We start from the raw sequence: 14,119 nt of genomic DNA on the forward strand, positions 1-14,119 counted from the left end.
GGCAGATATTTACGTCACAACAAGATCAAAGTGATTCACGACGGAGCCTTCCAACACCTGGATAAGCTGTTAGACCTGTGAGTATATACCATCACTACTGCTGCAGCTACCATGAACCATTCCCTTCCTAGTCATACCATCACTCCTATACCCATCACCACTGATGCTACTACCGTCACTACTTATCGATACTACCATCATTACTACCGACAGTCACTACTTGTGTGTTATAAAGGCCAAAGGTAAGAGGTTTTTATAATGTGGCTCGGTCAACATTATTATTATATAGTAGGTCATAATGTCCTCACTGCCCTTCACTTCACGAGGAAGAACGAGACAACCCGGAATGTTAAAATATAAACTTAAAATTTATCTCCGTTAAAATCAACAGTACCAGAAGAGTCTAGATTAATTTGTCCCTCAACTAAGTCATCTGTCAGTGTTGTCGTTGTGAATGCATTTCCACTTCGCATAAAACCTTGTCGCTTGTTAACACAGTGAATACATCCCCAGCCATCCATATAATAACACAAGGCTTCGAGTTTATTTGATGTTGCGGAGTTAATCAAAAGAATCTCAAACACGTCGACGACTTTCACCATGATGCACAATAATGGTAAATTGTGAGCGCGGATTCCTCCGTATTTTGTTGAAAGACCAGAGTGCGGAACATATTCTCTCAATGAGGAAGTGTTTAATTGCGTTACTCAGTTTAATTCAAAGTTCCTTATTAAAAACAGGAATTTGATTTGATAAGAAATATTTTAAACTCCAGAGAGGAAAGTTTTAATGGTTCTTGTCAACTTTTAAGAATCATAAAATGGCAGTTTAAAATGTCGAAATAAGGTTGTTAGTTATATATATATATATATATATATATATATATATATATATATATATATATATATATATATATATATATATATATATATATATATATATATATATATATATATATATATTTTTTATGATAAAATATTTATTCGCCCATGTTGAAGTGTGTGAGGGTGAGTTTAGAGAGAAACTTTATATGCATTGTGTTGAACAGTTGCAGGGCACCATGTGTAGCTTGTGTTCATTAAAGCTATCCTATATGGGGGACACCATGGCCTTGTGATGCAGTACACACACATCACATTTCATTTCATTTCACATTCACTTCTATTATCAACATTTACATGAAACCAATTTGAATAGCATTTTTCCAATACTATCGTTTATTTAGTTATTTTGTTTTACTATACAAGTGTTGCTCGTCTGTGTGTGTGTGTGTGTGATTCATTCGGTGTTGATCATGTTACAGAGAGCTCAACTACAACAGAATCGAGCACCTCCACGCCAGCACCTTCAAGGGCCTCATATCTCTGGTCAACCTGTGAGTACTATACAGTATGTCTTTCCGAGTCAGTCAAGTATGATGGCTTTATTCAGCATTATTTATTCCATTATTTTATAAACCACGTTAAAAAGTGTTAGTTCAGGAAATTAATATGAAAAGTGTGGAAGGTCGGATTACTTTTTTTTGTGTATTTTACAATTTTAAAACAAATATATACCCTTTTCACGGATTTATGCTCGTTATCAACTAAAAAAGTGTGGAGGTCGTTGGAATTTACCTGTTTGAAAATTCTAAAAACGCATTTCTTTAGTTTTGTCTAGTGTTTAATCCTTTATCTTCAACTCATGACTTTTTTTTTTTAATTTATTGGGCACCCCTACATCCTTGTGTAAGGTGAAGCGCAGAAGCGTGTACAGCGCCCAACAGGGAAGCATGCTAAGTTCATGCTTGCCTTATGTCTCATGAGTTAAGAGCGTAAAGCCTGAAGAGTCGAGGGCGTAGAAGCCTGAAAGAGTCAATGGTTTAGTCTAAGCAAGTTATGGAAACTCCAACAACTTGTCCTGAATCTGAATTTGCAACTTTCGATTTACAGCAGGTACCTACTTTGCTGCTAGGTGAACAGGGACCAGGGGACTAGGAAGTCCAAACAACTTCCGCCGGCCGGAATCGAACCCGTGACATCTTGCTTGCGAGGCAAGAACGGTACCGCTCTACCACCAGCGCCCCCATAAAACTCATGACTAAAACGGATTTTTTAATATTACACAGTTAGGTCTGATGGTTCACCTGGGCTTTTGTTGGAAATAATTGTCCTCCAAACCCAGTAAAAAAATAAAAAAATAAAAAAAATAAAAAAAAATGAATGGGAAATTAAAATTTGTTGATAAGCGTAGTTTCATTTGATTTTCTGAAGGCAATAAAATCAATCCAGTGTTATTGTTTTTAGTTGGAGGCTGAGAATCAACAGTATTTTATTACAACCTCTCTCTCTCTTCAGGAATTTGGAGGGCAATCCGCTGGTCGTGGTAGCGGCACTTACCCTCATACAACTTCCAAATGGACTCTCTGTAAGTATGTAATGGTTGTAGTAGGATGTTGCCTCAGGTGTACATCTCCAAACGGCAGGTGACACACAGGTTTACTCGTTTTTACCTGGAAGTAGACTGGTCTTAATTGACATGAGAGAGACAGACAGATGAGCAATTTTCTAAGTGATGGTAGTCAGGTGTACACAGTTACAGGCACTTGATCTTGGAACCCCAACACATGTTAATTATAGCCAGGTGCTGCTCAGGTACTGTTGATCACTTACACTGGCGTTTTCCACCGGATATATGGGGGCCTTATTACATGGAAGAGGCAAATCATAATGCTCTGTGTAGGCTTATGAAGGAATTTGTGAGTGTTTTGTGGTGTAAATGGGTGGCTTTATATCAATGCATATAAACTTGTTTCTTGGTTTGATATTGTCGTTTATAACTTATCGATCACTTTGGATTTGGTATGTAACCGGTAATTATCTTGTCAGTCATTTATAAAATTTTTTTATATCTTCTCTGCTTTATCTTTTACTACATGAGATTGTTTGTGGGGAGAGACTCAATTTTGATTACGACAGTTTTAATACCTGTTCGGTTCTCTTCGTCAGGCGTATGGAGAACATAGAGCTGACCACTGACCTACTGGTGAACATCTCGGCCGATCTCACCCGCGTCCACCCGCAACGTCACCCACGCGTGAGTACTCTATACCTGGTGTGTTATGTGTAGGTGCCTGTGTATTTGTTGTGTTTATATATATTCATGTCTATTGCTTTTGTTCTCCGTTCGCTGTCTTCATCATCGCCCTTCTTTCATCGTCACCCATTCATCATCGGTGATCAAGAACGTTATTCATTAATGTTCAGTGTCTTCATTCATCATCACCACCTTCATTTATCACCATTATACAAATACTGACGGTGAGTATTGTGATGGAAAACTAATATTCATTCATTTTATCTCTCATTTCTGCTGTCTGTGCTAATTGCCTTCGGTCTGGGCCTGGAGGAGCGTGGTGTGTGTGTGTGTGTGTGTGTGTGTCCCTCGTACACCACAGTCAGTAATATTGCCCGTGTGAATATTCAGCGTAGACTTGAGTGTGGTGTGTTGAATGTAACCTAAAGTGGATGAATTGAATGTATATCTTTAGGTAAAGTACAATATTATTACGGTATTTTAAGGCGTTAATATTTTATTTATATACTGTACGTTGGTACAGTCATTCATAAGTTTGTATTATTATTAAACTACATGTAAATAGTATCAGTATTATAATTTTTTATTAATACAGTATACTTTGAAGATAATGACAAGTTATTATTCATGTATAATATATTCAGTAATTTAATTAATTTGCCCAAGTCATTTAGTCTCCGTTAGTTTTGTTAATTAATCAGTCAGTGTTTGCAAGTGTAGGCAAGGGCAGACCATACACGTGTTACCTGAGTGGCACAGGTGTGTTCTGTTGCTCCGTGTCACCTGTTGCTAAATAATGCTACCTTACATACCTCTCATGAGCTGCCTGATGCTACTAACTGAAGACCGATAGAGCAGTGTAGTACCTAGTGTAGTGTTTTATTTTTTTTCGTGTATGTGGGAGTGAGGACAGGTATATGCTATATGTACCTGGTGTCTCTTCTTCTTTCTCAGTGGTGTGTGTGTGCACATGTGTGTTTATAAATGCATGTGCTTTTGTGTGTTTGTATATACGTGTTTGATGCACAGTTTAATTGATTTTTTAAGTACAATATTCTAAATATATTTAATTATTTCATAAGTCGTTAATTAACACCAGTTACTCGAATTTTCAAATTGTGAACCTAGATCCTTAATCAGCATGTAGGTAGTATCTTTGTATGAAATTTAAACAAAATCTATGTTTATGACTCCAAGTGGTGAAAACTACGGTATTAAGTCAGGCGTATTTTTCACGCTAATCTATATTTTGGGGAAAGTGAAAACTAACGTGTTTATATAGTAAAGTTAGTCTATATTTTTAGAAAAATGTATATAGAAGAGATTGAAAACTTGCCATTAATCATAAAAATACATTCAGGATGATTTAATAAACATTTATACTTTTTCCGTATAAAAATATATGAAAGGCCAAATTTGAAAAACACAAACCTTGTTCAGTGCTTATACATACATACATGATATAGCCATACTGTACAACGTTTAGTATCATGTCTCTCTCTCTGTGTCTAGATACTTCAAGAGGTTCCGTTACTGTGGTTACTTACTTCATGTACTGGACTGTCGACCCAAGACTGACGGTGAGTACCTGGCTGTGTTACCTGGTTGATCCTCTCACCTGGCCTGACCAATGATGTTTATTTAACGACTGAATGTGTGAATGATATTAAGTCTTCTTTTTATGTTTTTATCACGTTTACTATGCTGTTGTCTCTTGTGTATTGTGTTTGATCATTTCGCTCTCATTTGCAAATAGTATTTTAATATTTCGTTGTATCTTGTATAAGTTTTACCACGGGGCGTCAGTCTATTCAACAGGTAAGTGGATCTCGCTGTGGAATTATTCTAAATATTGTAAACAAAAATATTTCAACACCTTTAATTTCAAATCGGCTTAATGAACCATGAAATAAGCAATTACTCTCAATTCGGGTATTTTACTTGATGTGAGAGGCCGGGGGTAACCTGGTAAGAATGGAGGGATTGGAGAGGGAAGGAAGTTTGGTCTGCCCACTCTACAAAATCCTTCAGGCACCGTTTACTGGCTGTAAAACTTTGCATGTCTGAAAAATTCCCCCAGGTTCTGTGTTAGTGTTTATAGTAGAAAAGCTTATGATGCAGGCGCTTCTCAGGGGTGGATGACGATCACTTGGTCTCCCGGATCATATTAACTTTAGACGGGGTGTTAAGAACTTTTATCTCCCCGATTCCTTACATCCACAAAAGTTGGGTATGTGCAATTTATATCAGGTCCCCACCCCCAAATATTGGTTGGTGCCTGGATCCGCACCTGACATCCAGTCGTGATAAAAGTCTAGTTCAAATAGATATTAATAATTTATACAGAAAATAAATATTTTAATTCAAGAAAATTTCCTTCAGGAAATGCGCTGAAATCAAACGTTTTAATGTTGACATCCTTGGAAAATTTACATACTAGACGGTAAAATATTTTAAATGAGTATATAATTTCTCTAGGCAAGAAGCGCAGTTTAAAGAAAAAATCTGAAACTTTTAGAGGGTGAGTAAGACCTTGGTAGCGTCCCCAGGTGAGACTTAACGCCGGCTGAGGGTCGAGAAGCTTGTTAACAGGTGGGGTTCACAACACCAAACTTAGCGTTTATTTCATCTCTAGACATCCAGACTCTCCCATTACCTATCACGCTACAATTCTCCCACACGTTCTTTAATTAGTCACCTAAACACTTAATTAATCTTTTCATACAGGTGTGTCCTCATTTGAACATTTAATGGTAAGGATGGAGCTACGGGTAGCAGTGTGGTTGGTGGCCTGGTGACTCTGGTGGGGAACCTGATGGTGCTTAGTGGACGCGTTCTCTCCCGTGACGACAACAAGATCCTCTCCCTCTTCATCCGTAACCTGGCAGGTCAGTGATGCACGTAGGATAATTATCTGCTTGTGTACAGCTACAGGCCGGTACTAGGGTATACATTGTACAGGTTGTCAAGCGCTCTACAGGTTGAATCTGGTGATATACATGTACTGGTTAAATGCATATACTTCTCTGTCATAATCTGTGCCATACAAGACATATCCTAGAAAAAATAAAGGTTATTCACATGACTGTCAAGCGTACTTAAAGTTGTTGCTATTAGCCCAGATTTCTCTAGACCAACTAGACATTATGACTGTAGAACTTATTAGTTGCCTCAGAGGAAATGCTATTACCCCCCTCCCCACCAAAAATAAATAAATGGTAATAAAGAAATACATCAAATTATGCTAAAGTTTGTTTCGATATCATCTCTAATAGCTTAAGTGAAGTTTTTCACTCCTTTGTATTATCGTCCTAACACGTCACTACCCTGTTCACCCACAGTGGCTGACCTGCTGACGGGTTTTATCTGTGGTGGTGGCCGCCAAGGACCTACAGTTCGGTCGAGTACCACGAACACGCCTACTACTGGATGACCTCCTGGCAGTGTACCCTCACCGGCGTCCTGGCCATGACGTCAGCCGAGGTGAGATGCCACTAGGTCATATGTTAAGAACTGTGACGTCACTAAGCTGTTTCCTCTCCCCAATGGCCATCTAGTATATAATTATTACCACATTGACACACCTACACCAGATCAAAGACTCAATTTTCAAAATATCATCGTTGTTGGTGCCTACACACTGTCTGTAAGATAATTAATTCTGGGATTACTTCGTCAATATCAGTGAGGTTACAACGAAAGTTTACCAGTAGCAATATATGTTGTATTTCTAATAATTATAGATGTAGGAGTGCTAGTAGTTATCGACATACGAAAACCAATAGTTTGTCGTATAATCACTAATAACAATGACCTTGGTGTCTTGAAGGTGTCGGTCTTGATCCTGTCGTTTATGTCTGTGGAGCGGTGGGTATGCATCACCTGGCCCTTGCGGCACAAGCTCTCCCTGGAGGGCCAAGGTCGCCCTCACCTGCATCTGGGCACTCAGCTTCCTTTTGGCCGTCACCCCAGGTAAGTCTCTTGACAGGTATTAATTACTTTGCGTGTAGGACTTAGTTGACACATGGCATTACTTGAATACCTGTAGGATTAATGGTGCATATGAGTTGTGTAAGCTTGATAATTGTAGGATTTTCAGTATAAATGAAGCGTGTAAATGAGATTATAACGGAGATTTACTGAATAGCTGATGAATTTATATTGTAATTGACTTGTAGAATAAACTAAATTTACATTATAGTTAAGGATATATAATTTATAAGTTGTGTGAACAGTGAGTATACTGGATAGCTGAACATTTGTTTGAAGCAAAGCATTTTTTAAATGAGTAAACACAATATGTTATATACTTCAATTCTTACTCATAATAAATTGAGTCATAATGTAAGCAAGACAGACAGAGTTGTTTACAAATTTTGACTCGCTTGTCTCTCTCTCCCTGGGTGCATCAGTTCTCTATTACCAAGGGCAGCCGAGGTTCTATGGTACAATGGGTTGTGCTTCCGCTGCATCTGGACGACCCTGGGTGCCCGGCTGTTCTATTCAGCTCTCATCTTTGTTGGCCTTAACCAAATTGGGTGAGTCGTGTTATTGTTAACTCACCGTACAGAACATCCTCGTCAGTGGTTTAAAGATGTCATATCTCCTACCTGTAGTGTACATTGTTCAAAAGTTACTCAGTCTCGTGTTCACTGTTCATAATTTTCATTAACAGATCTAAGAACCACTACATCTGCTAACTACACCTTGTTCAGTGTTCAGAATCTGTGATGACACTCGCCCTCATTCCTTCGTGTTTGATGTTCTGAGTCCACAGCATCTTTCTTTTGTGATGACACCTCTCTCTCTCCCTCCCTCAGTGTGGTACTGATCTTAATGTCGTACACTGGGATGTTCTGCAGCATCCGTAGGACAAGAGCCAACACACCGCTCTCCTGGGCGATCGAGAGTTCGCCATGCTTCTTCTTCATAGTCTTCACCGACTGCCTCTGCTGGACGCCCATTATCATCCTCCGCATCATGGCACTTGCCGACATCCCCATCACGCGTCAGTATCAATAAATGGGTTAATTTTCTTGGGGTTCCTGAAGATAGTGTGTAACATCCTCAGCATGTTAGTTCTGGCCTCCACCATGAGTCACTGGCCACTGTAACCACAGGTTTGGTTATGAAGACTACCCGTGTTTCCATTGATTTTCACAACACTTGTTTGGGGAATTTGTGTATGAAATTATCACTGGGTTGGAAACGTTGTATTTTGTAGTAAAAAGTACTTATTTGGGGAAAGGTGGAGATTGAATTAAATGAATCTTGTATCTGACATATGGTTTTTCCTCCCTTTCACTACAGCCAAGCTCTCGCCTACGTGGTGGTGGTGTTGTTGCCCATAAACTCAGCCTCAACCCTTCCTCTACACCTTCACCACCACCAAGTTTCGCTCCCAGGTTCGACGCTTTCTCACGGGGCGGGGCGTGTGTCGCTGGCCACACCGGAGATTCTGGTGAGTGTGTATGTGTACACTGTATTGTATACGTTAGGCATTTTATGGGGTGTAATGGTCCGCTAGCTCGCCTTGCAAGTGAGTGGACGTGGGTTCGATCCCCGGGCAGGGTGAAACTATGGGCAAGTTTCTCTGTGCCATTTATCTCCGTCTTCCCAGCAATAATTGGAAACCTAGATGTTAATCAATTTGAGGATCGTGTTCTGGGGTAATGGTTAGCCAGTGCGGTTGGCGATTGTCTGGTCTTCTTGGATATTCCTTGATAGTGGGTTATACAGCGCTTTAACTGAGGATGTGGTGTTGGTGACAGCTTCTACACTTCAAAAAATTTATGCCTAGGTGGTCCCAGGGCCGGCCATCCCTAATCACGAGGGGCAACCATTATATATTATTACAGTATTATTAAGTGTGTGTGCAATCATATGTATCTGCTACTTGGTGTATGTTTGTTTTAGGTATTTGTATATATTCTCCATGTGCGTGCATGTATTTCATGGTGTGTGTGTGTGTGTGTGTGCATTTATGTGTGTTAGCTACTTTTAGTGTATATTTGTTTTAAATGGTTGTGTGTGTGTTAGATGTTTTATGTGTACAATGAAAGAATGGAGAGATTTAAATTTTCCCATAAGTGAAATTGAGAGTTAAGTTTTGTCAATCTATTTTGTGCGGTAGCTTAAGGAACAAGTTAAATACAATGTCACATCTCCCTTCCTTCCGTCAGACTCAGAGGTTACCAGGACGTCTTTCTTCAGGAGTGCCACCTACAGGCTCACCAAGGCAGGACCTCTGCATCTGCACAATGGCGCCTCCCACAACCTCGATGACACCACGCTCGCCGAGGTTTCAAGGGTCTCCTGGTCAGGACGAGATCTCCCAAAGCCGAGACCAAGCTGTGAGTCTCTCTATTTGTCGATGCCAAGGGAAACCAATGTGTGATTTCAATGGAGACTTTTTCCTGCGACTTATTTTCAAGTTAAAGTGAGTGATGTAAAGTTCCTGTTCAGGTGATGATGATCTGGACGGCGTCATACTAAGGTCATATTCAGAACTCTGCCTCATAGGTTATAATAAGCATAATGTTGATACTGCCATATTGCAGTCAAGTATGGCGTCATGTACATAAAACTGACACAGAATGAGGAAAAATTCAGTGTACGGTGAATGTGTTTAGGCATATTATTTCTTGATCTCGTATAAATATAAAATAGTGCCACTTAACAAAACATACAAAGATCACAAATTCTCTTTTAAAAGTTTAATATGAACCAGAACTCGCAAGCATAACCAACCCAATAACTCAATGTGCTCTCCATAATCCTGCAAGAAAAACAACTCTGAATGTTGCGCCATCTACTGCATGCGGTGGTGTTCATTTAGAGCACTAATATCTAGGATGAGATGCAATCATCTTTGTACATCCCTGGTGGTGAGAACTCGGTGTACTGTACTGTATTTATATAAACACTGGATGTTGTCAGTGTTTACTAGAGGAATAGTGTATAGTGTGTTCAGCAAAAGTGTAAGTTTCTGCTCTCTTTCTGTTACGTGTCTCGGTATTATCAAGAAACGGAAGGTACCCGTTCAAATTAAAGGTACCATACTAAGGTGCTATGAACAATGTGCCTCGAGGTATCACAAGCCACATAAAAGAGGTGTCAGGAAGGTGCTTTTAGTGGTACAGTACAAAGAACCAGCTGGTGATACAGTAAACAGGAAGTTGATACAGTTAATCAGAAGGTGATACAGTGAACCGTTAGTTGATACAGTTAATCAGGTGATACAGTGAACCATAAGTGAACAAGGTAATACAGTAAACGAGGTGATACAGTGAACCAGAAGGTGATAGTGAACCCAAAGATAAAAATAGCATAGTTTTCCTATGGCAATATTGACAACCTAAAATAGAAGTAACAAAACTTTTGATTCTTTGGTTGAATGGTTCCCACCGATTTACCACGGTGTTGTGTAAATGTATACTTGGTGTGTATAATATTTTATGTAAACTAAGCTTATGTATACTGTGCAGAAACACAACGCACACCACTGCAAGAAACGAGTTTTTGAACAGTATGTGACCCTGGCTCTGTTATGTACATCAGAGTTAATTATGATTGCTTGTATTAATTAAGTTTGTGCCATGACATTTTTTATATATGGACGAAAGCAAGATGCTCGATTTTTTTAAAATATATAACGGAAGTCGGGGGTGGGAGGAAGGGTGGTATCAAACCACTGTTGATGACGCATCTACTCAGTGGGTCCCCTTACCCAAAACTAATGGTGTATTGAACAGTTGTGGGTTTGTATGATTTTGGTAAGCAGGGCTTCATGTTGGCAGTGTCATAAAGGCTCGAGACCTCCTAGGTGCTCTCGTAGGCTAATAGTGGATGTAATGTGATAACACTTGTTTAAACAATAACTGGAATTATTTATAGAACTGGGAGTGATGGGATTTCCTACTGATTTTTCTATGAAGGTAGTTAGCGTTGATTGCTCTGATATATTTTTTCTCATGAAGAGTGGAGGAAGGTGCCATGCAGTGTGTGTGTGGAAAACCATGTTCCCCACTCAACTGTGCATGCAAGATCTGGTGGGAAGCAAGGTGGGAGCCACAAGAGAATGAGGGCCGGGTAATAAGCGAGATGGAGGTAAAGCAGGTGTCTTACGTCTTCAAATATCGAGGATCTGTGCGATGGGTTGTGTGAGATAAGAGGTAGTATTCCCCCCCTCCCCCTTCACGCCAATTTCGTCAGTGTTATCCACTGTGACCTTTAGTTTATCATCCTGTAGAGGATCACACCACCAATACCTGTTACCGTCGGTGTTGTAAGTATATAAACAAAAGTATACAGCCCACATTTATATAAATATTACGACTGTATCTAGACAAGGTCTGTCTGTCTTTAACCTTGATCAATTATTTTATTTATTCTTTCATGTTTAACCTTTATTTATTTAATCGAAGTGTTTTCACCCCGGGTCTCTGGAAACTTAATGATATTAGTTTACGACACAGGAATTTTCAGGAATACTACTTCTCGATATATTTCCGAAGGATATATAATTTTAAGGATTTTGCTCAAAGGTTATTTTTCTAAGGTAGTTTTAGGGAATATTTTTCACGCAAACGTTTCCTGAGACATTCCTCTTATGTATAATACGTCTTTAAGTATTACCGAGAATATTTTGTCATAATTCTCTGTACTTTTATAGAAACTACTGCTCTATAGTTTCCCAGACAATATGTTTAGCATCTCTAGTTTTCTAATCTCATTTTCAACCAGTGAATCAGTTGCTGGTGCATGGTGATGGTTGTGATGAGATATAGGGATTGTGTGAGTTATTTAAACCGTATCGGGGTGATGATGTGGTGAAATGTAGGGATTGTAGTAAGATAAAGGGTTTGTGGTGGTTGTGAAAAAGATGTTGGGATTGTGGTGGTTCCGTTTAGATGTAGGGATTGGGGTGGTTCTAACAAGATATAAGAATTGTGAAGGGTGTGGTGAACTGTAGGATTTTGGTAGTATTCTGGTGAGATGTAGGTTTATAGCAACTTTGTAGAGGTGAAATGGGTGTGTGATGGAAGCAGCAAACCCGTTAGTTTATCAGTCAACCTCGTAATTAAAGGAGATTTGGTGCGTATCATGAGTGAGGACATCCAAATGTAGGAGAGAATACACAAGTAGAAGATGCTGTATAATTAGTGTAGATGTAAGAGGTACAGTGTAGGCACAGGCTTGAACAACCGGTGAGATGTCAGGGCTATCCCACTAATTGTCAACTATGAGGTGTCAAGGCTATCCCACCTGCTACCACCTATTAACGAGTCGTGGATGTTTGGTAACATCTGCGCTAGTCTGTGTACTAGCTGGTGTTCCTCCAACTTGTACCGTGTAACTCTTATAGTTACCTCATATTTGTTTAGTACTTAATGTTCACACAAACACTTTTGATTTCATATTTATTTAGCAACATATAACACTACTCTGGTTATCAATAACGAATTAACCAATAGACAGCAACTGTCCTTTTACAAGAGAATATAGGAGAAAATTTACAGAGGTCCTTCAGCAAGTTTGTCGCTGGGCACTTGGTGATGAACCTGTGTAAATCAGAGGTGCGTGGAGGACATAGGAATGTCATCCAGCACGTGAGAAAGTAGTAATAAAGTATGCTTCGTTGCTGCTAATTTAGTTATATAATACAAATATGAATAGCCCACATTTACATAATTACTACTGTCATGTTGACAGGTTATTACAGGCGTAAGAGGGGCCGTGTAGGTGCAGGCATAAGAGATGCAGTGTAGGTGGTACAGATGTATATAAGGAAATGTAGAGATTAAGGTGATATATGTATGGAAATTAGAGGTGTAAATAATAATAATAGAATATACAGGTGCAAAAATGAAAGGTATAAAATATAAGCGTAAGAAGTATTACGGTCAGAGCTGCGGATGTATAAAAAGTAAAGAGTGCAACTTATACAGGTTAGTATACAGGTATAGGAATTATAAATGAACTATGTACAGATGTATCCGAACTGTCCCTATTGGCCGTTATACCTATGGGACCTACCTCCACAAATATAGGAGGTGCATGTGTACAAATGATTATTCGTTTGTTTTCAAGATGAAGTTGAAATTTTATGGGTTTTAAGTTAAATTCTCAAGTAGAATGTAGTAGGAACGGGTGTAAATGTAGAAATACTGATGTATTGTGTGAGTGGTTATATGTTTCGGAACTATGTATACATGTGTAGGACTTGTGGTATATGTCTTGGATATGGAGGATGAGAATACAGCTGTCGGGAGTGTGGTCTGATACGGGGGTGTCATGACTACTCTTCCAACACACAAGTTTCAGCTCTGCTTGTTCATATAGCGTCAGCGTAAATCTCTCACCCTGGGTCAATGTAGTAGGTCACGAGTCTGTCTCATTACCATCTCCGTATGGTGTAATCAATAGGACCTTTAGAACCATTAATGTCGACCATACTGTACCATGACAACCTCACTCACGTTTTCATTTTAATAAACGTATTGCTATTTATGTGTCCTCAGACTCGATACATTTCTGTACATAGGATTTATGTAACTTAATACGCATATGGAGACAATAATACTGTACTGTAGATGTGTAAAGCCTTTAAGTTGTGTCTTTATCGTATAAATCAAAGCTGTTTAAGATTTGTAATAACGTGCCATACCAAAGAAACCTACCCACCCACTAACTCCCAACATACCCACCCCACCACTAACCAACCCTTCAACAAGGAAACCAACAAATGGAGAACTTTTTTAAACTGTGTATCACCTGACATCCTATTGACTTTGCTTATTTATAATGTTTCAATGTATCTGTGACCAAAATAAAATAAAATTGTATCGTATGAAAAATTAGGCATATTAAAGGATATATTAATTTCAAAGTTGTAATAATTTATTGAATAAATGTTGATTGGCCTTAACAACCAGGAGTTATGATATGTTTTATTCATGTACCTCAACACTTCCCATCAACAGCATCTAAAGACTATATGCAATAGCCTTAGTACTCCTTACAAAAACACAAATTATTAATA

At 38.9% G+C, this 14,119-nt stretch overlaps 1 protein-coding gene and 1 long non-coding RNA gene across 2 annotated transcripts; both read left to right on the top strand.

The window, feature by feature from the left end:
* LOC121858822 lies at nucleotides 1-2,407 on the top strand. Its single transcript, XR_006087531.1, has 3 exons — nucleotides 1-77; nucleotides 1,304-1,375; nucleotides 2,337-2,407. It is a non-coding gene; the product is annotated as an uncharacterized LOC121858822 (long non-coding RNA).
* A 584-nt stretch (nucleotides 2,408-2,991) lies between these two features.
* LOC121858824 (relaxin receptor 1-like) lies at nucleotides 2,992-9,318 on the top strand. Its single transcript, XM_042355456.1, is given in 14 exon segments — nucleotides 2,992-3,042; nucleotides 3,044-3,075; nucleotides 4,588-4,655; nucleotides 5,803-5,862; nucleotides 5,865-5,963; nucleotides 6,417-6,441; nucleotides 6,443-6,472; nucleotides 6,474-6,558; nucleotides 6,905-6,990; nucleotides 6,992-7,047; nucleotides 7,488-7,568; nucleotides 7,571-7,613; nucleotides 7,896-8,536; nucleotides 9,258-9,318. Coding segments are annotated over 13 exon segments (918 nt in total). The 3' UTR covers nucleotides 8,098-8,536; nucleotides 9,258-9,318.
* Nucleotides 9,319-14,119: the final 4,801 nt, after the last annotated feature.

This window comes from Homarus americanus, unplaced genomic scaffold (genome assembly GCF_018991925.1).
Source record: "Homarus americanus isolate GMGI-L3 unplaced genomic scaffold, GMGI_Hamer_2.0 scaffold17805, whole genome shotgun sequence".
Taxonomy (NCBI): Eukaryota; Metazoa; Arthropoda; class Malacostraca; order Decapoda; family Nephropidae; genus Homarus; species Homarus americanus.